The sequence below is a fragment of the Gorilla gorilla genome, chromosome 13 (assembly GCF_029281585.2).
Source record: "Gorilla gorilla gorilla isolate KB3781 chromosome 13, NHGRI_mGorGor1-v2.1_pri, whole genome shotgun sequence".
Lineage (NCBI taxonomy): Eukaryota > Metazoa > Chordata > Mammalia > Primates > Hominidae > Gorilla > Gorilla gorilla.
In genome coordinates, this window is record NC_073237.2 from 118,326,317 (window position 1) to 118,352,971 (window position 26,655).

Consider the following 26,655-nt stretch of genomic DNA (forward strand, 5'->3'; position numbering starts at 1 on the left):
GCTTAACAGCAAGCATGACTGGGAGGCCTCAGGAAACTTACAATCATGGCGGAAGGCAAAGGGGAAGCAAGTACCTTCTTCACAAGGTGGCAGGAAAGAGAGAGAGAAGGGGGAGCTGCCACACAGTTTTAAACCATCAGATCTCATGAGAATTCACTTGTTATCACGAGAACAGCATGGGGGAAACTGCCCCCATGATCCAATCCCCTCCCACCAGGTCTTGTGGGGATTACAATCCGAGATGAGATTTGGGTAGGGACACAGAGCCAAACCATATCACCTCAGGAATCAATTGAGCCCAGAATTTCAACCGAAGGTCAGCAGTGCACACATGAACGGGCCATTCAGCAGGATAGCGGATGATTCTTCAGGAAGAATCTATTCTCCAGTCAGAAAGATCATGTTCTGTCCTTACGACAGCATGCTTAGTTTAGATAGTTAAGACCTCCTCTTCGTTATTTTTGAGGGGACTTCAATAAGAGGTGCCACCAATTTAAGGGGCAGGGTTCTGGGTCTGGAGAATTTCTGATTAATGTTTCTCTAATCTTCTCCAGGACTGGACAAAGCTACATTCCTTGGTTGTACGACAAGGCCCAGCCACAAAACAGAGTCCACTGGGAGATTCCTTGTTTTCTGTTCTCTGAGAATGTTTCAACTTTATTCTAGATTCTACATAGAATCTACTGGATTTGGGGATTCATCTATTGGCACCAAACATGGCACAGGGCCCAAGAGATGTGCTTGGAGACAAGGTAAGAAGTAAAGCCTGAGTGCCCAATAAAACCTTTAGTGGACAAACACTTCCGAATTAGGACCACAGCTGCTTGGCAGGCTGACTCCTCTCTTTACAGCAAACCTGGTTGTTAGGGTGATAGGAAGTAATGAAATGGGGAGAGGATCGTGAAATGTTACGTGGAAAAAGGGGCTTCTGGGCCGTATATAAGTCATGTTCCAAATATATATCTCTGAATAAGAGGAAAGCAGTCCATAACCCAGCTCCCAGGCATTGCGTGGCATCGTGATATCAATAAAACCCCCTCCGATTTCTCCAAGCCTGTCTCTGTCTTCATTTATATTACACTGGGGTCCTGAATGGCTATGATTCTTGAGAAAGGAGTCCAGTTCCCTGAAATATCTATGTTCAGGAGAAGGAGCCCAATACTAGTAAAATGGGTCCCCTCGAGCCCAAAATTAATCAATTGATGGAACAAGCACCTTGCTTTAAAAATAATTGAGATTGCAATTTATTTACTTCTGCCTCTGACAGAAGTTTTAAAAAGAAAGACTTAGGCTGCCCTAATACCTTGAGTGAAAGGGGAAATTTTCCGTTGATTATTCTTATTTTTTTCCCATACCTTCAAAATTAAGCTTTGAATGTGAAATGGAAACTGGAGACCAATACAGCCTCATGACCAGGCAAACACTGGTGTAGGAGTCAGGCCCAGGACCCAGTTTCCAGTCTATCTCTTACTAGCTTTGGGACTTGGGGCAAGTTTCTTACCTCCCTCCAGCATAGCTTCCCCATGTATGATTCAGTGGGGCAGAACCATTATGTCCACAACTCAAACAGCTTGCCTCAACAGCTGGTGACTTATTTGTCACCATCAGCATGATTTTAAAGGAAAGCCTGATTGACCACTTGGTGACCCTAAGAACTAGCTGTTGTCTAATGCTCTCAGATTCCATGGGCCTTTCTCACACGTGTAATTTCTTATCATGACCATGACAATCCAGCCAAGGAGGTACCTGGATTTCCATTTTACAGACATGATTAGGCCAAAGTGACTTTACCACCAAGCCCAGGGTGCAATGATCAGAGATTAAGAACATTATCCCAGGCTTGGCTGATACCAAGTCTATTGTCTTGCCAGGACACAGGCCGCTCCTCTGTCAGTGATGCTTCAGCGGGAGATTTTTTTTTTTTTTTTTTTTTTTTTTTTTTTTTGAGAGGAGTCTTGCTCTGTCACCCAGGCTGGAGTGCAGTGGCTCCATCTTGGCTCATTGCAACCTCCGCCTCCCGGGCTCAAGCGATTCTCTTGCCTCAGCCTCCCGAGTAGCTGGGATTACAGGTGCCCACCACCAGGCCCAGCTAATTTTTGTATTTTTAGTAAAGATGGGGTTTCACCATGTTGGCCAGGCTGGTCTCGAACTACTGACCTCGTGATCCACCCGCTTCGGCCTCCCAAAGTTCTGGGATTACAGGCGTGAGCCACCGTGCCCAGCCTCAGAGGGAGGTTCTTGAACCAGGGAACTGACCAGCATGATGAGTTCTAAGGTCTGGGCTTTTAGCAATAAATGAGGAGGCTGGATAAAAACAGGAGTTCTAAAAACTTCTCGTAGCAAAAAAGATCCCCTCTCTTCAAAGGAAATCTAATGTAGAATGCCAACATATGAAATAGATCATTGTAGCATCCCTCTGGTTGAAAAAGAGATGGCATCCACCCAAATGTCCATCAACTGACAAATGAATACTAAATGTGGTCTATCCATCTCTTGGAATATTATTCAGCTGTAAAAAGGAATGAAGTACTGACACAAGCCACAAGGGTGAACTTCGAAAATATTATACTAAGTGAAAGAAGCCAATCACAAAAGACTGCATAGGGTATGATTCTATTCAGATGAAATATCCAGAATAGCTAAATCTGCAGAGACAGAAAGCAGACTGTTGGTTGCCGGCAAGTGGGGGGAGGGGGAATGGAGAGTGATTGCTTGATGGTTTCCTTTTGGAGTGGTAAAACGCTGTAGAGCTAGTGGTGACGGTTGCACAACTTTGTGAATGTACTAAATGCCACTGAATTGTGCGCTTTTAAATGGTTCATTGTATCACATGTGAATTTTACCTCCATTTATATAACGTTTCCAGAATCCTACCCCATAAGCTTCCTGCTTCGCATGTCCCTACAGAGCCTCCACGGAACCTTGGTAAGAAAATCAATTGAGTCACTAGATATTACAAAATGCTACCTTAGCCAAAATAGTTCACATATGACAGATGTTTTCCTCCTTCAGGAGCCAAAGGTAATTTCTCCTAACACATGAAATAAATATCAGCCAGTGACATCTTGCTACCTGGAAACAGAACCTTCCATTGGTAACCAGCTCCAATGTCGATTCTAGTCCACAGTCATCAAGCAGCTTCATTTTTAGGATACATCATTGATTTTAAACTAAAAAATATACTTTAAGTATGCCAGGAAAGAGAATAATAACTAAGCATTGTTTTTTCTTTCATGTCCAGTAGATACCTTCTTTCTTTTTTATTTTCTTTTTTGAGACAGAGTCTTGCTCTGTTGCCAGGCTGGAGTGCAGTAGTGTGATCTTGGCTCACTGCAACCTCTGCCTCCCAGGTTCAAGCGATTCTTCTGCCTCAGCCTCCCGAGTAGCTGGGATTACAGGCATGCACCACCATGCCTGGCTAATTTTTTTTTGTATTTTTAGTAGAGACAGGGTTTCACCATATTGGCCAGGCTGGTCTCAAACTCCTGACCTTGTGATCTGCTGTTGAGTGGTAAACTCAGCATTATCAAGCACTTACCATACATTAAAAGTTTTTCTCACTTATTTTTATTTTTATTTATTTTTTGAGACACAGTCTCACTCTGTCACTCAGGCTGGAGGGTAGTGGCACGATCTCGGCTCACTGCAACCTCCACCTCCCAGGTTCAAGCGATTCTCCTGCCTCAGCCTCTCAAGTAGCTGGGATTATAGGCATGCACCACCATGCCCAGCTAATTTTTGTATTTTTAGTAGAGATGGGGTTTCACCATGTTGGCCAGGCTGGTCTTGAACTCCTGACCTCAAGTAATCCGCCCGCCTTGGCCTCCCAAAGTGCTGGGATTACAGGTGTGAGCCACCGTGCCTGGCCTCTCATTGTTTATTTGAACATCATTATCCCCATTTTATAGAAAAGGTTATGAGGCTCAAAACAGCTATGCAACATCTCCAAGGACTCACCACCAGTTGGTGACAGAGTCAGGATTGGAATCTCAGGTTTTTCAGCTCCAGAGAAGGCACCCTCGAATATGCCAAGGTGGGTGTCAGCAGAGTCAAGTTCTTCCCCCGGTAGACTGCCTGAGGACTGCTTTCAGTCCTACCAAGAAACTGACCCTAGGCTATAAGACCCAGAGTTCAGGGAGATGCGTGATGCATGCACACGGGTCTGGGGCTCCTTCTGAGGACTCCTCTGCACCTGGCCAGGGCAGTTTGGGGAGATGAGGAGTTTGGGGGATCTACTTTTTATCTTTAGTCTGTGTGAGGAAGTGAAGACCCGCCTCAGCAGTCTTGCTGACAAACTGTTCTCAAGAAATAACTAATGATGGACAGAAACTTCAGATCCTCTTTTGCTAAAGAGTTGAAGGGAAAGGCTGGGATTCCATTTGTTTTTTTCAAAAAATAGGTCAGATTCTGTGCAAACGCTAGAAACCCTGGCTTCTAAAGGTAACTTCTAGCCTGGAAGTCTACATAACATCATTTTATGCAGTTGGAGTGACATAGTCTCAGATTTGGACACAGGATTCAGCACTACAACACTGTGCAGCATAAATCAGGTAATTTTTCAACTTATTCTGAAACATTTCTACGCAAAGGAGTTGAGAATAATTTCAGCCTTTTCCTCTGCATGGTAAATTTATCAAAATGATCATAATCCCTTACATATAAACACACTTTATGGATTACAAAGTACTTTCATGGATAATCCTTGCTGAGTTAAAAACAAAAGGTGAAATTAAGAAAAAATATCAGTAAATGGCGTTAGCTATTATCATATATCTTTACATTGTAGGTAAGAAGAGGATGAGATGAAAGGGTTTTATATTAGAATAAAAGTCAAGTTCCAACTTCTAACTGTTCCTGGTTATCAATAAAAAAGTCAATGCTTTTTAAATTAAAAATGAGGTGCTGCTATTTATGACTTGATAAGTTGTAAAATGCCTTTCCTATCCTTCCCAATGGTCCTATGCCCCATTATTAAATTTTAGGCCTGCAGCTCATATAGATCACATAGAATGCAGCTCCTATGGATTAACTGGTGTAGGTAAAGAAAAGCAACTAGAACAAGAAAAATAAAACTAAATGTGTTTCAATGTCATTTAATGAAAATACAGTAGAACGCTTCTACCCCTTCATGTTAGGTGGCACAGCTTAAAAAGACTCAGGCCATACAAGGGCTCTTGAACTTCTTGCTCCCAATAAAGGAATAAGAATGCTGATGTGTCTCAAAAAGTGGGTGAATGATATGAACAGACACTTCTCAAAAGAAGACATTTACGCATCCAACAAAGATATGAAAAAAAGCTCATCATCACTGGTCATTAGAGAAATGCAAATCAAAATCACAATGAGATACCATCTCATGCCAGTTAGAATGGCGATCATTAAAAAGTCAGGAAACAACAGATGCTGGAGAGAATGTGGAGAAATAGGAACACTTTTACACTGTTGGTGGGAGTGTAAATTAGTTCAACTATTGTGGAAGACAGTGTGGCGATTCCTCAAGGATCTAGAACCAGAAATACCATTTGGCCCAGCAATCCCATTACTGGGTATATACCCAAAGGATTGTAAATCTTTCTACTATAAAGACACATGCACACATATGTTTATTGCAGCACTAGTCACAATAGCAAAGACTTGGAACCAAACCAAATGCCCATCAATGATAGACTGGATAAAGAAAATGTGGCATATATACACCATGGAATACTATGCGGCCATAAAAAAGGATGAGTTCATGTCCTTTGCAGGGACCTGAATGAAGCTGGAAACTGTCATTCTTAGCAAACTAACACAAAAACAGAAAACCAAACACTGCACGTTCCTACTCATAAGTGAGAGTTGAACAATGAGAACACATGAGCACAGGGAGGGGAACATCACACACTGGGGCCTGTCGGTGGGTGGTGACTAGGGGAGGGATAGCATTAGGAGAAATACCTAATGTAGATGACAGGTTGATGGGTGCAGCAAATCACCATGGCACGTGTATACCTATGTAACAAACCTATATGTTCTGCACATGTATCCCAGAACTTAAAGCATGAAAAAGAAAAAAAAAAAAAAAGAATGCTGATGTGTCAAAGTCATCCTAAGAAAACTGTACTGCCATGCCATACTGGCATAAAAGGCTACCCAAATCTCCTTACAGTACCATACGATTTCTCAGAACCTAATATCTGCTGCTGAGACCAATAACTATTAGAGAATAGATTTTTGAGGAATGAGTTTTATTGCAGTAATTCTGACCAAATAGCAATTAATCCATTGCTTTTCCCTTGGGATGGCTAAAGAAGGCAGCTGCAGACACATACGTACTGGTGAACACATTATTTGGCTGCCATCGGGTCTGAGCTGCTCAGAGGACAGCTTTGAAGCACTGATCAGTGGAAGAAGCCACACCTGGTGGGATTGGCCCATGCAAACTACAGGTAAACATTCTCAGCTGAGTCTTGCCAACAATGGCAATCTGTGCCTCACACAGTCAAGAACACTCTTGACAAGAACTCAGCCAGGCCGGCGCCATCCAGCCTGACTCAGACTATGACCAATACTTCTTCAGGGTAATATTTCCTGCAGGGCAGTGGCACTCAGCCTTGGCTGCACAGCAGAATCACCTAGGGAACCTAGAAACTTTCTGTGGCCAGGCCTTCCACCCAGGCCAATTAAAATCAGCACCTCTAGAAGTGGAAACTCTAGTATTGGTTTTCTGAAAGCTGCCCAGAGGATTCTAATGTGCAGCCAAGCGTAAGAAGCACTACCATAGGGTGATATTTGGGCTTGAGCCCAGGTGGTGAGAAGCCTTGGTAGAGGAACCTGCAAACCACCACTTGCTTGGGGAAATCTGCATTCCTCCCAGTCTTGAACAATTACTGACAAGTGCTTTATTTGTCTGCGCTCATTAGGGTCAATCTGATTCGTCTAGGGATATGAGAAGTGCTATTTGAGATGCCTTTGATTTTTCTTCCTGAAACATTGACACAATGATATGTACTCAACACCTACTTTGTGAGAGCCTGGAATTTGGTAAAAACAAAACAACATACTCAAGTGAAATATCACTCATTTCTGGGGTGATTTCATGGAGGGAGGGCGGAGCACATATATCCACCAACAACGCAATGTAATGTACCACTGACTGGGTGGGGACGAAGCAGAATTACAAGTGTTGTAAATATCATAGAACTGTCATTAAATTGGCCCTGCCAATTTTGAAACTAAAAGTTTATACTGCAAGAGTGTAAACATGAAGAAAATAAAAAGGAAGCAACTCTTACCATGTCCTAGTTACCTATGGCCCTCTTCTCCTGCATTTTATTGTACTTTTCTTGTGCTTGAGGATTTCAAAGAGAAGCACTATGTGTGCAATGGCGGGCAAGTGGGAGGCCTGGCCTTGAGGGAGACAGCTTCTTAGAAGAGATATTCCGTATGAAATTCTGGGTTGAAAATTCTTTTCTTTAAGAATGTTGAATATGGACACAGGAAGGGGAACATCACACACTGGGGCCTGTTGTGGGGTCAGGGGAGGCGGGAGGGATAGCATTAGGAGATATACCTAATGTTAAATGACGAGTTAATGGGTGCAGCACACCAACATGGCACATGTATACATAGGTAACAAACCTGCACGTTGTGCACATGTACCCTAAAACTTAAAGTATAATAATAATAAAAAAAAAGGAAGAGACATTCCAGATTTGGGTAACTCTCCGAAATTCATCAACGGAAGCCTATTTGTCAGATTACTCTGGATTTGAGTCACTGATTGCTTGGGGGCTGATATTTATAAAACAAAGATATTTTATTAGAATTGTTTAAGATGTAAATCTCACTCACAATGGTAACAGGTTCCAAGAACTTACCTGCTTAGGATACGAAGCCGAGTTAGGAGGCGGAGTTGATAGAAATGAATGACATAAAAAAGTACTTACTGGTTCTCTCTTTTCTTCTTAAGTGGGTCCATGAGGCGCAGAGTGTCTCTGATCACAGCCACTTTCACTTCTTCATCAACGAGGCTGGGGACATTTTCAAACACCCCTGGAGAAAGCTTGAACGGGTAAGGATTGTGTGTCACAGTGGAGACCGTGATTCCGTGCCAAGTGGCTATCCAGCTAGCTCCAGGGGTTATACTAGTAAATTTTGCTTATGCTAATCTATAGAAGAAAATTTTTAAAGACTTCCTTTATACTACCTTAAGAATGTCGATTTCCTTTTATAAATTAACCAAATACATGAAGAGGAAAAATAGCACTATGTTTTTCTAATTATCAAAATGATACATGCTCACTGCAGAAAATTAAGAAATATAGAAAGGGGTTAAGAAAACTAAAATAATCCATATAATCCTCTCTAAACCCAATATTGATATCTGATGTATTTCCTTCCAGTTTTTTAAAATGCATTTTTTGGGGGAGGGGGAGAAAAATATAACCACTGCTAAATGTATTATTTATCTTCGTGATTCAAGTATGTCAACACGACTAAATCATATTCATAGAATTTCAATTAGTTCATCTCCTGAGGCTAATTAGTTCATGTCAAAACTGATGGGAAGGCTCAGCTGCTTCTAAGTTTCCAAACCTTCAACATTGGAAAAACGGCATGCTGGGAAGTGACCACAGGTCAGATAGGCCTTGTATTAATAGCCTATGTTGAGAACTCAACAAAACTGAAATTATTTGACTTGAACAGAATTTGGCTATGAAAATCTGAGAATGTCCAATCTTGTTTTGTTAAGTGAGCAACATGAGGGTAGGAATATTCAGCTGTATGGCAACATAGTCAATGAGATGCTCAAAATACTTACTTCGTGCTCATGTTCGATTCTCATACTGGGATTTGCATTTACTTCAAGTAGTATAGGCTTCAGATTTTTCATTAGAAGAATGTCAAAGCCTAAAATCTGGGCAGGATAAACACAATTCAGAATTACTGTCTCTATTGAGTATGGTATTAGGGTCATTAAGTTGAAAATAAATTCAAACTCAGTCCCCAACCTTGGCCTTGACCCTGGCTTCTCTTGTCCACAGCCCCTCTTCCTCTGGGGGTACTTGTCAGACCAAATGGACAGCAGAAAATTTTACAGGAACCTTGATAATGGGATGAGTTCCCACAGTGCATTTCAGCACTGTCTTTTTCGTCTGAAGGGCTGTTAAGTTGATGACCTCTTTCTTGTTTAACAGGTTTTTTATTATGTTGAGGATGAGTAGTAGTCCATCGATTGCTCCCTCTGCCTTTTCTTCTGCTCTCCTTTACTAAGTGGCTTCTTAGCTAGCTCTCTGAGAACCTAAGGCTGCTTTTGCAAACCTGAGGTATACATCAGTGTCATATAAGGACCCCGTTCAAAACCACCACATCAGCTGGGCTTGGTGGCTCATTCCTGTAATCCCAGCACTTTGGGAGGCCGAGGCAGGCAGATCACCTGAGGTCAGGAGTTTGAGACCAGCCTGGCCAACATGGCAAAACATCGTTTCTACTAAAAATACAAAAATTAGCTGGGTGTCGTGGCGCGAACCTGTAATCCCAGCTACATGGAAGGCTGAAGCAGGATAATTGCTTGAACCCAGGAGGTGGAGGTTGCAGTGAGCCAAGATGGTGCCACTGCACTCCAGCCTAGGTGACAGAATGAGACTCTGTCTCAAAAAACAAATAAACAAAAAAAAAACCCACCACATCCCTACAGAGTCAGAAGTGCTTAGAGCGGAACCCAGGTGAATGTATTTTGAATAAAGCAAATTCCCCAGGTGATTCAGATACACCCTCTTAGTTAAGAAGACAGGAATATTGATTAGGCACCTACTAGGCACCCATTGCTATACAATGCACTGATTATTCATAGTCTCACTGAATCCTCATGACAGCATATTTGAAGAAGGGATTACGTGCTCCACTTTACAGAAGCAGAAACTGAAACTCAGGAAGGCCAATGGATTTCCCAGAGACCGCCTAGCTAGTTAATCAATGACAGAGCTGGCTTTCACACCCAAGCAGGACTGACTACACAATTTGTGTGGTCTAGTGCAACATGAAAATGCAGGGCCCTTTGTTCAAAAAGGATGAACAGTTTCACATAGTTAAACCAAGCTCAGAGCCCTTCTAAGCGCAGGGCCCTGTGTGACCCCCCTGCACAGATGGAGTTCTCCAACACCATTTGCTTCACGCCTGCTCTTAAATCCAGCACTCTGCCTTGGGTGAAGCGTTGTCTTCCAGTCACTCGGGTTTCTTTCTATTCCTTACAGCTCCTACAATTGGGGCCAGCCACTCATGAGCATCTCGTTCTCTCTGCCTAGAACAACTCTTCATCTGGATAACTTTTGCTCATCCTTGAGATCGCTGCCCCTAATGAGATTCTGATTCAGATGACAAGGACTTTCGATTCTCCAGAGGACTCTCATTATGGCTACAGAAGTGATAATGCAGAAAATTTCTAACATAATTAATAGAACCCCAAAGTCTCAAAAAATAATGTGGAGAATAAAGAGAAAAAAGAAAAAGATAGGGTTGTAGACTCCCCTTCTCTGTGGATTCAAGGAGGAAAGATGAGGGAAATCCATTTACTAGTCTATATAGAATATGCATTAGTTAAATGATAATTATTAAACTGTAGCTCCATCCTTATTAACGAAATTAGAGTCTGAATGACCATTTTTGGGGGCTGATTCAAGATGAAGTTATTTTTCAATGAAGGGCAATAAGGATAAAAAGTTGGGAAAAGTCATCCTCACTCTATTTTTCTTTCCTTGGTCATGAAAAGAAAGAAATGGAAATTCAGTAGAAAATGTTACATGTATTATAGATCTGCTTAATAATACATGACAAGTGGATGTGAGTGATGAGGCCTTTTAGAGACTCTGGTGACATCATCAGTCTAACTCCAGACCTGGTCTGAGACATGTGATGTTGATGAGGCTACAGAGAGCAGCAGGCTGTGGTGATGACGTTTATCATCCTTAGTCATCAACTCTTACTTTTCGGTATATTTTGTACTTTCTCAGCCTGGTGGACTCTTCCCAGTTCAATGCCCAGTGGTTTCATGAATGTGAAGGTGGGAATACTGGGAGCTGGAGTAGGGGTGTTAAAGCCTCATCAGCCCTGTTGGTCTACACCCACCAGTGGCATGAAATTTTCCAGAACCTAAACTTGAGTGCATGTTTTTGAATATGCTGGGTCTTGTATAGGAATGCTTTGGAGTTAGAAAGACCTGGGCTCCAATCCCAGCTCAGTCCCTTACACTAGCTACATGACTCTAGGTAAGGTACTTAGCCACTCTGAGCCTCAATGATCTCATCTGAGAAATGAGGATAACAATAGCTATCTGTCAGGGTTGTTGATAATGGCAGTGAAAAGCAATACCTAGGCCTATGCTCATCATATAGAAGGTACTCAATATATGCTATCTCTTTCCAGTTTCCTGCCAATTCCACCAAAAAGAAATGGCATTAGTGTGCTTTGTAGTCAAGAGGGGCTCATTTCATATCTTAGTTCTGCCTTTAACTTGTGTGACTACAGGCAAGTTACTTAGCAGCTCTAAGCCCAAATTTCCTCATCCATAAAATGGAACTATGAATGTTACTTACTTACCTTAGTTCATCCATTCAGAAAATATTTATTTTTAATTTAATTTAATTTTTTTTTTTTTTGAGACGGAGTTTCTCTCTTGTTGCCCAGGCTGGAGTGCAGTGGCACCATCTCGGCTCACTGCAACCTCCGCCTCCCAGGCTCAAGTGATTCTGCTGCCTCAGCCTCCCGAGCAGCTGGGATTACAGGCACGTGCCCCCATGCCCAGCTAATGTTTGTATTTTTAGTAGAGACGGGGTTACACCATCTTGGCTAGGCTAGTCTCCAACTCCTGACCTCAGGTGATCCGCCTGCCTTGTCCTCCCAAAGTTCTGGGATTACAGACGTGAGCCACCGCGTCCGGCCCAGAAAATATTTATTTAATGCTTTCTATGTCCCAAGAACTATTCTAGCTGCTGGAAATACAACAGTGAACTAAACAAAGTCTTAGACTCCAGTAGGGGAGAAAAGATCAAATAAAGATAATGCAATATAACATTTTTTGCACAGTGCTTGATACATAGAAAGTGCTTAATGAGAGCCAGCTTTATGACATTTTTTCACAAGTTCAAGGAAATATGCATGATTTTCTTTTCAAAAGTCCAATAAAATATGTAGCATCAATGGATCTTAATAAACAGAATCACAGAACTGGGAGATATGTAGAGTTATCTTGTCATAAAATCACAGAATGTCCCAGCTGGCAGAAAATCAGGTATTTACTTGGTCCAGTGGTTTTCAAACCGGGGTTCTTTTCTGCGGTCCCAAGGGGGAGGCCAACCAGATCAGATCAAATTTTACCTTTTACCTATGTGATAAACTGGGGTTCCCAAGGAAAAAGCTTTATTTATTTATTTATTTATTTATTTATTGAAAATTCACTTTGTGCAGACAAGGAATGTGCAGCTTAGAATGGGGAAAGCCTCTTTCCAAGTCCCCTCTAACGGAGCAGGAATTGTAAATGGAGAGAGAGCTTTTCAACCATGTGATATTCTTCCTCCCCAAGTAATTAAATCAGCAATTATGTGTTGATCACCTTCTACTTAAGGGGCTCCCTGAGGGGTTTAAAGATATCTGTCCTTCATTCCCGACCTCTAGAAGCTTCAAATCAAGTTGGGGAGATTCCTGAGCCATTAATTATAAATTTATGCAAAGGTTCCAAACTACATCCCAACAGCAGTGGTTTGTTCCTGAGCCCCACACCTACCCTTCCATCTGCATCCACAGTATCCCCAACTGGGAGGTCCTAGAGTCCACAAATTCAGCGTATCCAAACTCACTCTGTGGTCAACTGTTTCTAAGATGGTCCCAGTGATCCCTAACTCCTGGTATTCATTCCTTTTGTGTAATGCCCCCTAGCGCACACTGGGGTGTGACCTCACCTAGTGACTTGTTTCTAACTGATAGAATAGGGCAGAAATGATGAAATGTCACCTCTAATATTGGGTTATAAAAAGATCGTGGCTTCTATCTTGGGGTGCTTTCTCTCACTCTCTTGCTCACTCACTCGGAGGTAGGCCACCTGCCATATTGTCATGAGCTGTCCCATGGAGAGGCCCAGGTGGCAAGGAACTGATTTCTCCAGCCAACAGTTAGAGGGTACCTGAGACCTGCCAACAGCCATGGGAGTGGGCTTGGAGGAGGAGCTTTCCGCAGTTAAGTTCTGAGATGACTGCAGTCCTGGCCAACATGTGGGCTGCAGCCTTGAGAGAGACTTTGAGCCAGAAGCAGTCAGTTAAGCCTAAATTCCTGATCCACGTATACTGCGAGATAGTGGGTATTTGTTGTTTTAAGCTGTTAAGGTTTGGGGTAATTTGCTACACAGCAATAGATAACGAATACACCATATTTTTCTAAAATCTCCTTTGTTTTCTGTATTCCTTATCCACCCAATCACACAAGTCAAAACTTTCCCTTCATCCCTTACAACCAGGTGGCCACTAACACCTGCACACTCTACTGCCTAAAAAGCTTTCTAGACCTGGCCCATCCCCTCTGCTTCTACTCTCCACAAGTCTGTGCCACCTCTCACTTTTCCTCTGCTCTCAGACTTGCTCCTCTAATTCATCTGACACAAGGGGCTGCCAGAGCCATTTTTCTGAAGTGCAAATAGACTATTAACACTCCTTTGCCCAAAATCCGTGTCTACAAAATGAAGCCCAAGTCCCACAGCATGTCCTACAAATTGCTCTATGGCCTGACATCTGTCAACACTCCAGCTTTATCTCCTCCCATTTACTACTACTACACATCTTGGGCTCTCATTGTGCTGAAACATTAGTAGTTCACGGATGCTTTACTGCTCTCTGCCTTCATACTTTTCTGCCTGAAGGCATTACTTACTTTGTCAATTATTTACTGGGCACTACTAGATACCAGGCACTGTTCTTGGCACTGAGCATAAAGCAGTGATAAAACAAAACTCCTACCCCCTTGTAGCTTATGTTTTAGACGGGAGAGATACCACAAGCAAGTCAATAATGAAAGCAAGGTAAGAACACAGAGTGTGATACAGTGGGTGGAGGAGAGCATTTGGTGATCTACCTAGGAGGGCCGGGGGGGCCTTTCTTTTTTTATTTTTTTTCACAGCAAAATAAGTTTTTTATTGAAAAAGATAAATTCAGAGAATGAGATTTGGATTCCAGTTCTAATACAAACCCTGGACTGGTATACTTGAGTGAAACACCTTACCATTGCAGTAACCCATCTCCAGACTATAAAATAAGGAAATATCCTGGTGCCTTACCTCTTTCATAGTAAGGACTGAAACAAGTAAATCAAGGGAAAGCACTTTGTGAACTGTAGGAAAAGCACCAAAAGCTCTGATTATAGTAATGTCAGTTCCTATTAGCTCTCCACTAACCTAGATCCAGCAGCTCTGCAGTTGAACCAGCTACCTTCCCACCCACCTCACATGCAGCCCTCCAGATAGATTCTGTGGTTTTCTAGTTGAACATACTTGTAAGAACCTCAGATTCCTCCTGTCCACCAGTATGAGTCTTGTCTAGTTCTACCATTTGACCCAACCATCCCATTACTGGGTATATACCCAAAGGATGATAAATCATGCTGCTATAAAGACACATGCACATGTATGTTTATTGTGGCACTATTCACAATAGCAAAGACTTGGAACCAACACAAATGTCCATCAATGATAGACTGGATTAAGAAAATGTGGCACATATATGCCATGGAATAATATGCAGCCATAAAAACGGAGGCCTTTCTAAAGAGGAGACACTTGTCATTCTATTGTCTCTGGCCAGAACAGTTTCTGATGAGAACATTGTGGTTATTCTTTGTTCTTCTGAACATAGTGTATCTTTTCTTTCTGACTGCTTTTAAGATTTTCTGATCATCACTGGTTTTCCAGTAGTGTGATTATAATCTGGGGGGAGTGTGTGTGTCTGTGCATGTGTGTGTATTTTACTTGGAATGTCTTGAGCTTCTTAGATTGTGGGTTTATAGTTTTTTTTCAAATTTGGAAAATTTTGGCCATTATTTCTTCAAAAGCTTTTTTTTTTAATATTCCCTCTCTCTTCTGCCCTGGGACTTCAATTACACATATGTTAGACCACCTGATATTGGACCATAGTCCACCGAGGGTCTGTTCTCTTTTTTCCTTGTCATTTTTCTCTACTTAATTTTGGACACATTCTATTGCTACGTCTTCAAGTTCACTGATGATTTCTTCTTCAGTATCTAATTTGCTGTTAATCACATCCAGTGATATTTTCATCTCAGAGATTATATTTTCTGTTATAGAAGTTTCATTTGGCTCTTTTCACTAGTTTCCATTTCTCTCTTCACTAAGCTCATATGTTCCTTAAAATTTGTGTATATAGTTATAATATCTGTTTTAGTATCCTTTTCCTGCTAGTTTCATCATTTCTGATATTTTTGGATCTGTTTCTCTTAAATGATTTCCCCATCGGTAAAGGTTACCTTTTCCTATTTTGTGGAATGTTTAGAGATTTTTTATAATTGAATGCTGGACGTTACGATATTTCAATGCTGAGTGTCTGGACTTTGTCTTTCTTTTAAAGTGCTGGGCTTTGTTTTGGCAGTCAGTTATTTGCAAATCAGCCTGATGCCTTCAAAGCCTTTTGCTTAAGGTGAATAGCATGGGTCTAGAGTAACCTTCATCCCAGGGAGAATTTAACCCTCCCTGTTAAGGCAGAACTTCTTTGGAGACTCCATTGCACGCTCCCAGCCATCACCAAAGACTCTTCACTCTGTTTGGGGCCCAAATGCCTCCGTGCCCTGTGTGAGCCCTGGAAATGGTTTAGCTTATCAGTCCCCCAGTTAGTCTTTGTCCAGCTTTGTGGATTAACCCTCCATATATGCATGGCCTAGGACTCAGCAGAGACCCACTGAGATCTCACTCAGCTTTCTGGAGCTCTTTTCCTGCTTAGCTCCTTCCTTTCTGTAATTCTGCCCCACAAATTCCAGCCACCTTAGCCTTCCCAAACTTCAATCTTCAACTCCTCAACTCAATGAGGTCACTGGGCGCTGTTTAGGTTTACCTCCTCTGTGTCCATATTCCAAAAATTGCCGCCAGATGAAAAGCTGAGGCAACCATAAGACTCACCTTGTTTTTTCCCCTTTTTCTCAGAGATCACAGTGCTGAGCTATCTGTGGTCCAAAGTCTGAAAATGTTTCTTTCATGTACACACTCATATATATTTCTGGTAGTCTAGTTGTTTGCAGAAGGAGGTTATTGTTACTCCCTCATCACCAGAAGCAAAAGTCTCAGGGAGGTGACATATGGACAGGGTCTAAATAAAGTGAAAGAATAAGTCATTTTTGGGCTGGGCATGGTGGCTTACACCTGTAATCCCAGCACTTTGGGAGGCCGAGGCGGGTGGATCACCTGAGGTCAGGAGTTCAAGACCAGCCTCACCAACATGGTGAAACCCTGTCTCTACTAAAAATATTTTTAAAAAATTATCTGGGCGTGGCGGCGGGTAGCTGTAATCCCAGCTACTTGGGAGGCTGGGGCAGGAGAATCGCTTGAACCCAGGAGGTGGAGGTTGCAGTGAGTGAGTGCCATTGCACTCCAGCCTGGGTCAACAAGAGTGAAATTCCAACTCAAGAAAAAAAAAAAAAGAATAAGTCATGTTTGAATAGCTGGGGAAGAGCATTCCAGGGAGAGGGAACAGCAAGAACAAAGGCCACTTCTGAAGAACAGCAAAGAGTGAGCAAAACGGAGAGTGGCAGAAGATGAGGTCAGATAGACAAGGGGCAGATGGTGCTGCATCTTGTAGACCATGAGAAGGAGCCAGGATTGTAAGTGCAATGAAAAAGCCATTGGAGGGTTTCAGTGAGGAAAGTGACTGGATCCAAATTGTGTTTTAAAGCATCTCCTTGGCTACAGTGAGAAAAATAGGCTATAGGCAGTAAGGGTGGTTATGGCAGCCATTCAAGTGCGAGGTGATGGCTGCCTAGACTGGGATGGCAACAGTGGAGTTGGTTAGAAGTGGTTACATTTGGGAATATTTTAAAGGATATTTGCAAGAGTTGCTTATGGATTGGATGTATGAAGGAGGGAAACAGAAAAAAAAAGGATGTCTCAGGCTTTTGGTCTGAGTGACTGACTGAATGCCATTTGTTTACTGAAACAGTAAAGATGATAGAGAGTAGGTTTGGGAGGGAAGTCAGGAGCTTGACTTTGGACGTGTTCAGTGTTTGATGGCTATTAACTATCCAAGTAGAAAATTAAACTGGGCACTGGGATATACCAATCTGGAGCTCAACGAAAGGTCAGGACTGGAAATACAGCTATAGGCGCAGTAGTGTAGAGCTGGTGCTTAAGGCCATGGGGGCTACGCGGGATCATTTAGGAGTGATTGTGAATAGGGGGACACCTTTCCAAGGATGGAGGCCTGAGACTCTCCAACACTGACAGGTCCAGAAGAAGAGGCTGAGAAGCAGCAGCCAGGGAGGTAGGAGGAAAACTGGAGTGTATCCTTCTATCATATTCTGCTTGGCAAACCCTTCTTCATGCTTTACGCTCCAGCTTAAGCATCTCCTCCTCTGGGAAGCCTTCCCTGACAGGGTTAGGCAAAGTTAGTGACTCCCTTTTCTGGGCTCTCCCAGCATCCCACATGGACCCTCTCATAGCATTTCTCACAAGGGACTGGAGTTCTCATGAGTCAGCTCTCCCCATTACACTGTGCGTCCCCTCAGAGCAGGGACCTTGTCTTATCCGTAACCACACGCCCATACTAGCTCAGGGCTTGTCTCAGTGGGTGCCCAGGGAATGTGTTAGAGTCCAAAGGAAGAAAAAGCTGAAATATCAGAAGTTGTTTCTGGAGAAAGGGTTTATCTAGGAGGTGGGGCTTGAATAGCACCTTAGAAGGCGTTGAAGTTCAAGAAACAGCAAGAATGAGAGAGAGCATGCCAGGTCAGCCGAGACAGAAGAGAATCAAAGGGCAGCAATGGGAAAGCACAAATTATGTCCAAGACAGCAATTGGATCTGTTTTTCAAGACTGCAGGGCTCAGGGAGGGTACAGGGAAGCTAGACTGGGGTTGGGGTCAGGGGTGACAAATGCCAGGCTAAGGAAATGGTTTTCAAACTATGCTCCTTGGAACACTTGTGTTCCTGTTATGTTTAAAATGTGAATATTTCATGGTTTCTTACAACTTTAAGGCACTTCATCATAGACAAATTTGAGAGCTGTTGTGGTTACAGATAACAAACAATGGAATAAACATAAAAACTGTCATTTATTAAGTGATTCCTATGTGTTAGGTGCTGTGCTAAATATTCTTCCTAGTTTGCTCTTATTTGTGCCTACAATAATTCTGAGAGGGAGGTACAAATATGGTCTCTAACTGCAGATAAGGAAGCTGAGGCTAAGAATTGTTAACTTGCCAAGCAGACCAGCTAGAGGTGCCAGGGTTAGCCCAAACCCAGGCCGTCTAAGAACCAAATCCAAGCCCTTGACCACTCGCTGCATTGCTCCTTGGCCTTCTTCCCTTGGGGTGACTGGCTGAAGGGTAAGGAGGAGGTCAAAAAAACAAAGAATAAAGAGGAGAAACATCTTAGGATTTAGGAACAGCATCTCCTTCAGGCATCTAAGCAAAAGGATCACGGCCAAGGAGATAATTAGATACAGGGAGCTAGAAGAAGATACAGACCAAGCAATGGAACTGGGAAAGAACGTTCTTGAAAGCTGAGCTGGAAGCCTTTCCTCTGCATGTGTTATTTCTGCCATATGATTCATCTACACTGAGACAGGCCTTGCTGTATAAGTCAGAGTCACAATGGTACCCTCAAGAAGGCTGACATGAGGATATGTTGCTGGGAGCTACCTAGGCAATGACAGGGGACAGGCTGGAATGACAGGGAAGCCACATTCCTCAGCAGCATATTACAGGAAACCTGCCCACAGCCTGAGCAGTGCCCGCAACTGCTCTGTGCCATCACAATTTCCCAAGTAGTTATTGTGGCTATGATTGGAAAGGGGTCACCGTCACATGTTTAAGATAAATGTAATTTCTTTGGTTAGAGTTTATGTTCTGGAATGCTGCAATCTGAGTCAAGCCCAGGCAACAAGCGAGAGGGGCTGTATGGCAAAGAAGTCATGTGTTCTATCTGCAAGGAACATTACAGCTTGAAAAGCTATTCACAATCTTTATCTCATTGGAATTTGACAACAACCCTGTGAGGTAGGCAAGGAAGATGAGGCACAGAGAAGTTAAGTGACTTATACAAGAATACACAGCAAGTCAATGGCAGAACCTAACCGGGTCCCTTAATCTCTAGGTTCCAAGTCAGCTCAGGTATGTGAGACCCAAACTCAAAAGTGTTCTTACAAGTGATAAGAATAAAGTAAGAGAGGGCTCCAAGGAGAAAAGGACACCATTTTCTTTTCTTTTTTTTTTTTTTTTTTTTTTTTTTTTTTTTGAGACTGAGTCTCGCTCTGTCACCCAGGCTGGAGTGCAGTGGCGCGATCTCGGCTCACTGCAAGCTCCGCCTCCCGGGTTCACGCCATTCTCCTGCCTCAGCCTCCCAAGTAGCTGGAACTACAGGTGCCTGCCACAACACCTGGCTAATTTTTTGTAATATTTTTTAGTAAAGATGGGGTTTCACCATGTTAGCCAGGATGGACTCGATCTCCTGACCTCGTGATCCACCCGCCTCGGCCTCCCAAAGTGCTGGGATTACAGGCGTGAGCCACCGCGCCCGGCCCAAGGATACCATTTTCTCCCTTAATGACTGGGAATCTGAAATGTATGGTAAGACAAATTCCAAATATCTAACACCTTATACCCTGTCAAAGTGTTGTCACCCACATTACTTCACAATAAAAGGCAGGCAGGGAAGTGAGCGTAGGTGATTTACAGAGAAAGAAGCAGAGGCTCAGAGTGGTGAAGAAACATGCCCAAGTTCGCACAGCTGGGAAGAGGAAAAGCGCTTCCTTGATCCTGGCATCTCCCCCCGTGCTCCTCCTCTCGCCCAGGCCTGGAAGCATTTAGTGTGGTCAAGCAGTGGGAAACAGTCCCAAGACTGTGGTTCCATTTGCAGACATGATCTGTCCAAACCAGTGGCTCCCTCCCTGTCTGCCCCCTCCACCAGCTCCCCACAGCTTGGGCCCCACTGATGGCTGCCCCATGTGGCCTGTCCATAGCAAGACATGCAGCAAAACAACCAGCCTGGCCCTCCACCCTGCCACTCGGTCCAAGCCAGGGCTCTGTGGCTTGGCTCTGCATGCCGGGCCCACATGATAGTCCTGGAATAGCTGTCATTGTCAAACAGATCTGACCACATGGTCCCCCGGGATGACCCCTGGACGTGTCCACGTTGCAACTTATCTCCTTGACCCTAGCTTTTTGATGGCTTATGTCAGGACTTGTTTTCTCTGGCCCTACCTCTAAGTTCTGCCCTTTTCTCCTTTCTAATGTTTTAAGCCACCTACCTGATGGCTGAGCTGTGCATCCTCCCTGGGAACCAAAGGCCAGGGGTCCAGTTTCTCAGGACAGATTTCTGGATGGCAATTACCCCTTCCTGGTACTGATCATGGCCTGAATAGCCCTCCAAAAGGTGCCGCCAGCCTGCCTGGAAATCCTGCTGGCTGGCGCCTAGCCCCTGGGGTGTCCTCTCTGGGTTTGAGGCTGCACTTTGGGACCAGCCTCCTCTTCTGCTGTTGAATGAATGCCCCGTCCACTAGAGACACTGCCCCACTCCCTCTGTTCTCACTTCTTGTCCCAAGAGACCTGTCACCTGCTTGCCATAGACTGGAAATAACCCAAATGTTCCTTGACAGAAGAACTGATAATAAATTGTGCATATTCACAATGGAATCTATAACAGTGCAAATGAGGCAGTACCCACGACCCTCACCAGAATGCGTGGACCTTGGAAACCTTATGTGTAGTGGAAAAGAATGTTCCAGAAGACGCCATACTTTATAATAGCATTTTTATAAAACTGAAAAACAAGCAAAACAAAACAATATATTGTTTAGGGATACATTCATGCCTAATAAAAGTATTTTCAAAAGCATGGAAATAATCAACATAAAATGCAGGGTAATGTCTACCCCAGGGCTGGGCAGGGACATGGTTTGGGGCAGAAACACACTAGTTGGAGATCTTGGGTTGGGAGGAGGGTTTGAGATAATCATTTTGTTGTTTGGCTTCATGGCTTACAAGTATGTTCCATGTATTCTTTTTTCATATATATCAAATGCTACAAAATGACTTTAAGGATTAGATGGAGAGGGTCCCAGAGGTACCCCTTCTTCTCTCCTCCTACCCACACTGATTGATCTGGGGGCAGGAAAGTGTGTACCTATGGAGTGTCTGGATACCACGTCTCCCCACCCCGCACTGTCACAGCTGAATGGCCTGTAAGAATGATCCAGCCTCATTCCCTTCCCTCCCATAATCTGGCTGAGTCCACCAGACTCTGGCCCTGGCTCCATCGCTCTGCTGAAGACAATTCTCACTGAAGTCTCCAGTCAACTCCTTACGAGTGGAGAGGACAGTTTCAGTGCTGGTCTTGCCCGGCATCTCAGCAGCATTTGAAGCGCTGACCCTGTCTGCTTCCCCAGGCACCTCGTCCTTGCCATTCAGGCTCCTTCTCTCCTGATATTTATTCTATCTCAAGACACTGCTTCTTGGTCTCCTTTCCTGGCTCCCTCCCCCTCCCCTGCCTTTCCCTTAGTGAAATGGTGATTCCCACAGGTGTCTTCTCAGTCTTCTCGTCACCCTCTTTGGTCACCATTTGCTGATGAGTTCTCATCTCTGTCCCCAACCCAGGCCTCTGTCTCCTGAACTCCAAGCTCCAAATAGCCAATTGTCCCCTCAATCTCTCCACTTGGATGTCACATAGGCACTTTAAGTCCAACTCCCAACCTTCCCCCAACAGCCTGGTCCTCTTCCGGGGCCTCCATCCATGCAAGTACCCAAGCCACCTGCACATCAGCCTCAGGTCCTCCCTGCCCTCACTGCCACCATCTCTCCTCTCTCTCCAGCCTCATCCAGTCACCAAGCTGAGCCCTTCTTGCTCCTTCCCTGGCACCCAGATCTGTCTATCCCCCCTACCTGCACCACAACCTTCCCAGTCCATACCAGCATCCTCTCCAGCTTATGTGAAAGCAACTGTCTCCTAGGGACCTCCCCACTTCCAGCCTTGTCTCAGTGTGTTCTCTACCCTGTAGACACTGTTCTTTGTAACATGCAAATTGGAATGCATCTTTCCCCTGCTTAAAATTCTCCAGGGACCACCCCCCCGAACCAATACCCAGGCTCTCGACACAGCCCCTACCTTTCTCTCCCACCTCACCTTCCCTCATCTCCCCCACATCTCTGCCTTAAACCCCACCCGACAACCATACTCAACCTCTTCCAGTGCCTCCTGCTTCCCACTCACCCCTCTGGCTTCAGCACATTTCCACCTGGAACCCTTTGCCTCCCCCACCCCTACCCAGTTTCTCCTGCTTCATCTAACTCTCGCTCCAGGTTTCAGTTCAACTGCTATTTCTTCTGGGAAGCCTTCCCTGACCACGCCACTCCTGCCCAGAGAATGTTACGTGGCCCCACGATCTCAGCACCTCAGACGTTTCCTATTCTACTCTAGCACTTAAAACTCTCCATAATCATCGCTTTTTAAATTATATGTCTCTCACAACAGACTCTATGCATCAGCAAGCAGGGCCCTGACTTGCTGTCTCAATAGAACCCAGGACAATGTCTGACCGCTACTAAGCATGTGGCAAAGGTTGTTGAATGAGTAAGTGAATGAATGAATGAGTAAACGAATGAATGTAAAACTCTGCTTTACATGTGTTATCTCATTTAATTCTTACAAGAACCTTTTAAGATAGGTATTCTTCATTTCATTTTACAGGTAACAGAAGGGAAGTAGCTTGCCCCAAATCACACAGGGAGCAAACAGAAAGCTTGGAAGTTGGGCCCAGGTTTAACACCCAAGCCCACAGCACCACCAACCCTGTCCCCTCCTCTGGCCATCCCACCCCGATCACTCATCCTACACGAAGCCAGAGAGCCCTCTTGAGGCTGGTCAAGGCTGGAAACGCAGGCTGGGAACTGGCAATGGTTACCTGGAAGCACGTGGGGCCCGGCCTCCCCGTGGGGATGTCTGACTGGTAGAAGACTTTGAGCTCTGGAGTCAGCGCGATGACCGTCTTAATCACCACGGAGATGATGTCAGACCAGACCTTCTTGATGTCAATGCCTTTGGAAGACAGTCTACAAAGGATGCTGGAAAAAGTCCTTTTGCTGCCAGTGCTAGCACTGTCCGAGTGGATGAAGTTGCCGCTGTGGATGTTCAGTGAATAGTTGGTTAAGTGCATAAAGATGCGGTGCAGGTTTTTGGGGGTGGGCTCCTGATATGGCTCGGTACAAAACCTAGAGAGTCCGTCTTTGGCTACATAAATCTCTAAGGGGTCTAAGGACTTGAGTAAGACATACAGACGAATATCAAACTTGAGCTTGTCGATAAGGAGAGGTTTGCAGATGTACTCCTGGACCACCGCCGGCCTGCTCTGGAGGGTCCCTGCCAGGCGGATGTCACTGGGGTCTTTAATGAGGTAGATTCCGTCACCCTGACAACCACCATCAGGTTTCACGATAAAAGTGGGCTTCCAGGAGGGGTCATCGTCTTTCACCATTTGAACCTGGAGGGGGAAAAAAGGATGGCCGACATTATATTGTTTTCCCTCTGGATCCCTAACACAGAGCAGGGCCTTAGCAAATGTGTGGTGAATGAGTGACAAGATGACCCCTGCCGATCTGAGCAGGGGCTGAGCATCTTCCATGGAGATGACACTGCACAAGGTACTGAGATGGTGACATCAGGACTGTCCCCAGTCTTGTGCTCCAGAGCGAAGTGGAGAGTGTAGTGGACTGGCAGTCACGAGACCTGGGTTCAAATCCTGTTTCGCCAGTTATTAGCTACCACTTTGAACAGGTCATATAACTAATAATAGTGCTGAGAATGATAATGATGGTGAGCTAATATCATTTATGAGTGCCTGTGAAATGCCAGGCACTATATCAGGCACTTACCTAATTAGCTCATCTAACCCTCACAGAAAATATGGTTGTGTCTTTTTATGTCAGGAACAGAGAGGGTACAGCAGTTGCTGAGGGCATGGGTGTTGGAGTCAGATGGCCTGGGCTCAGACACTGGCCCTGTTCCTTACCCTGCAGCCTTGGACAATGACTTAAGTTATCTACACCCTTTCCATCTGTGAAATAGGAGAAAGGTTGTTTTGAGGATTAAATGCAATCATAAATGCAAGAGGCTAAGGACCTAGAACCTGAGAAATAAAAGACAGTCCAAAGCCTGGCTGTCACTCTTTTTAGAAGATGAAGTGACTTGCCAGCTAATGCGGGGGCAGAATTGGGATCGGAATCTAGATTGATGACTGAAGCCCTTGGACCTTCCCTATCCTACCATGTCTTGGTTTCCTCACTTTAAAAATGGGGATATAGACACCTACCCTCACTGGGTCGTTGTAAGGATGAAATAAACTAAAACGTACAAAGGGCCAAGCGCAACACCAAACACAGAGCTGAGCTAGTGCACAGGAAATGTTTGTTTTATGTTTACATCCCTTCTAAAGTTCATCTGGTAGACCTGACCAATCCTTCCGTCTGTTGAGATCTTTTTGAAACAAGTTCCCGTCGTCCACAGTATTTGCTCTCCTCCCAGCTCCAGGTCAGCAGAACACTCACATAATTAACTATCCAGGCACTTGACCAGTCCAGATAGTCGATCTGGACCTGTGAGTCTGCATAATTCATCCTCGCCCCATTGCCCCTGATGCTGGTGAGGTGCTTCCTGCAGCTGTGGAGAGCGGATGGACTGAAATGGCAGGAGAGGAGGTTTACACGAGCAGAGAGAAGATGGAGGAAATGTAAGGGTGGATTTGAAAGACGGATCCACGCTCTCTGCAGCTTCTGGTATGAAAGTTCCCCTCTGAAATCTGACGGCAGTGCCTGGCAGGCTGAGTTGGTGGGTGCCCCAGTGACGGATTCCTCTCAGCTCTCCACCTTTGCTGTGTAAGCCCAAGCCAGGACATCTGCACTCTGGCTTGTGCCTTGCGCTTATCTCTTTGACCAGCCTATATTTCTAAATGAAGCTTTTGCCAATTCCTTGGGCACTATCACTTATTCCGGGCTTGTAAAAGATCTTTAACAATGGAGAAACACTTAAAGCCTTAATAATGGTCCACATCAATTGTTTCCCCTTGTCAGCAGGATCCGAGAATGGAACTTCACAAGAGATCAATGCAAGCCTCCCAGATCCTTCCACTGAGGCTTTCTTGCAACTGTGACCTTGACGTTTATGTAGTTATTTAATATTCAACCAAAGCATTCATACACTTGGCCCTTTACAGTAAATATAAGTGTGCTGGACAAATGGCAGTTATGGATCAGGAAATGAAAAATGTCAAGTTTGCACTGATGGGAAATTTTTCCCTCTGGAAAGCTTTTGCTATGCCGAAGACACTAACAGTTCAATATATTATCCAGAGCAATATTTTCTCCTTTGAATTCCATGTATATGCCTTAAATAAATTAAACTACCTGGTCAATAGTCTCCGTCACTCATTGGATTCCTGAATACTTCTGCTCTTTGCCAGAATAGTGCCATCCAAATCAAGATTATTAATACTCATAGAATCATTGAATTTTTAGAACTAGAAGAATCCTCAGGGATCAACATCACCCAGTACTCTCAAAAGTCAAGGGGGAAACGGAGGCTCAGAGAGGTGACGTGACTTCCCTTGGGTCCCACAACTGGCTGGCAGTATGGTCAGGATGAGAACTGAGGTCTCCTGACCCCACCTCAAGTTTGCGGTGCCATTTTTGCCTCTAAGATAAAACTGAAGATCTCTTGTTCCTCCTCTTACTGTAGGAAAGATCCTCCTAACGTATCAGACAGCACTGAGGTCTGTACTCTGGCCTCACCCTAAAGATTTTGGCCCTGAGTATGGCCATCCAGGAACTATATCTGTAGATCCTGAGTTGGCCAGACTGCCCCAGTTTCGAATCTTCTGTCTGGGTTCCTTGCTTGTTAAAGCGCAGGTGTGATTTATAGGAAACCCTCACAATTGTTCAGAACGTGGTTCCCATAGCCACCAGACCCTTCCGCCACTACTACCCTAAAAAGAGAAACATTTTTCAGAATTCATATTCACTCTCCTCTGAGGTTTATTCAAGAATGACCCTTTCCCAGCAGTTATTAAAGTTAAAAAGTAACACGTTGGCTCTTAAAAAGAAGTCATGGACCAGAATGAAAATATCATCGATATACCTGGGCCCCAGCCTCAGCAATTCTGATTTAATCGACCTGAGATGAGACCTGGGCATGTGTATTTTGGAAAAATCACCGCAGGTAATTCTGATGAGCACTCTGTCTGAGAATCACTGGACTAAGTGAATTAAATAAAAATACCATCTGAAACCAACATATTGAATGAAGTATTCTGCACTGGTGTTAGCTGGAGTGTGAGGAAGACTCGCGCTTATGCTACAACTGATGGTATCTCTAGTTTTATCCAAACCTGCTGTTGGACCTGAAATCCATTACCTTGTAACGGTATACACGGATGGCT

At 44.1% G+C, this 26,655-nt stretch overlaps 1 protein-coding gene across 10 annotated transcripts in view; it reads right to left on the reverse strand.

Moving 5' to 3' along the window:
- The window catches only part of TTLL11 (tubulin tyrosine ligase like 11), a 276,253-nt gene that overhangs the window by 150,550 nt on the left and 99,048 nt on the right, over positions 1-26,655 (reverse strand). For 9 of the 10 annotated variants that reach the window (XM_055351835.2, XM_063696740.1, XM_063696738.1 and 6 more), the window contains 3 exons: positions 23,131-23,706; positions 8,804-8,899; positions 7,929-8,044 (listed from right to left, as the gene is read on the reverse strand). In XM_055351835.2, coding sequence (XP_055207810.1) covers positions 7,929-8,044; positions 8,804-8,899; positions 23,131-23,706 — 788 coding nt within the window. The remainder of the gene's footprint in view (positions 1-7,928; positions 8,045-8,803; positions 8,900-23,130; positions 23,707-26,655) is intronic. The other variant, XM_055351836.2, reaches the window with a different exon arrangement.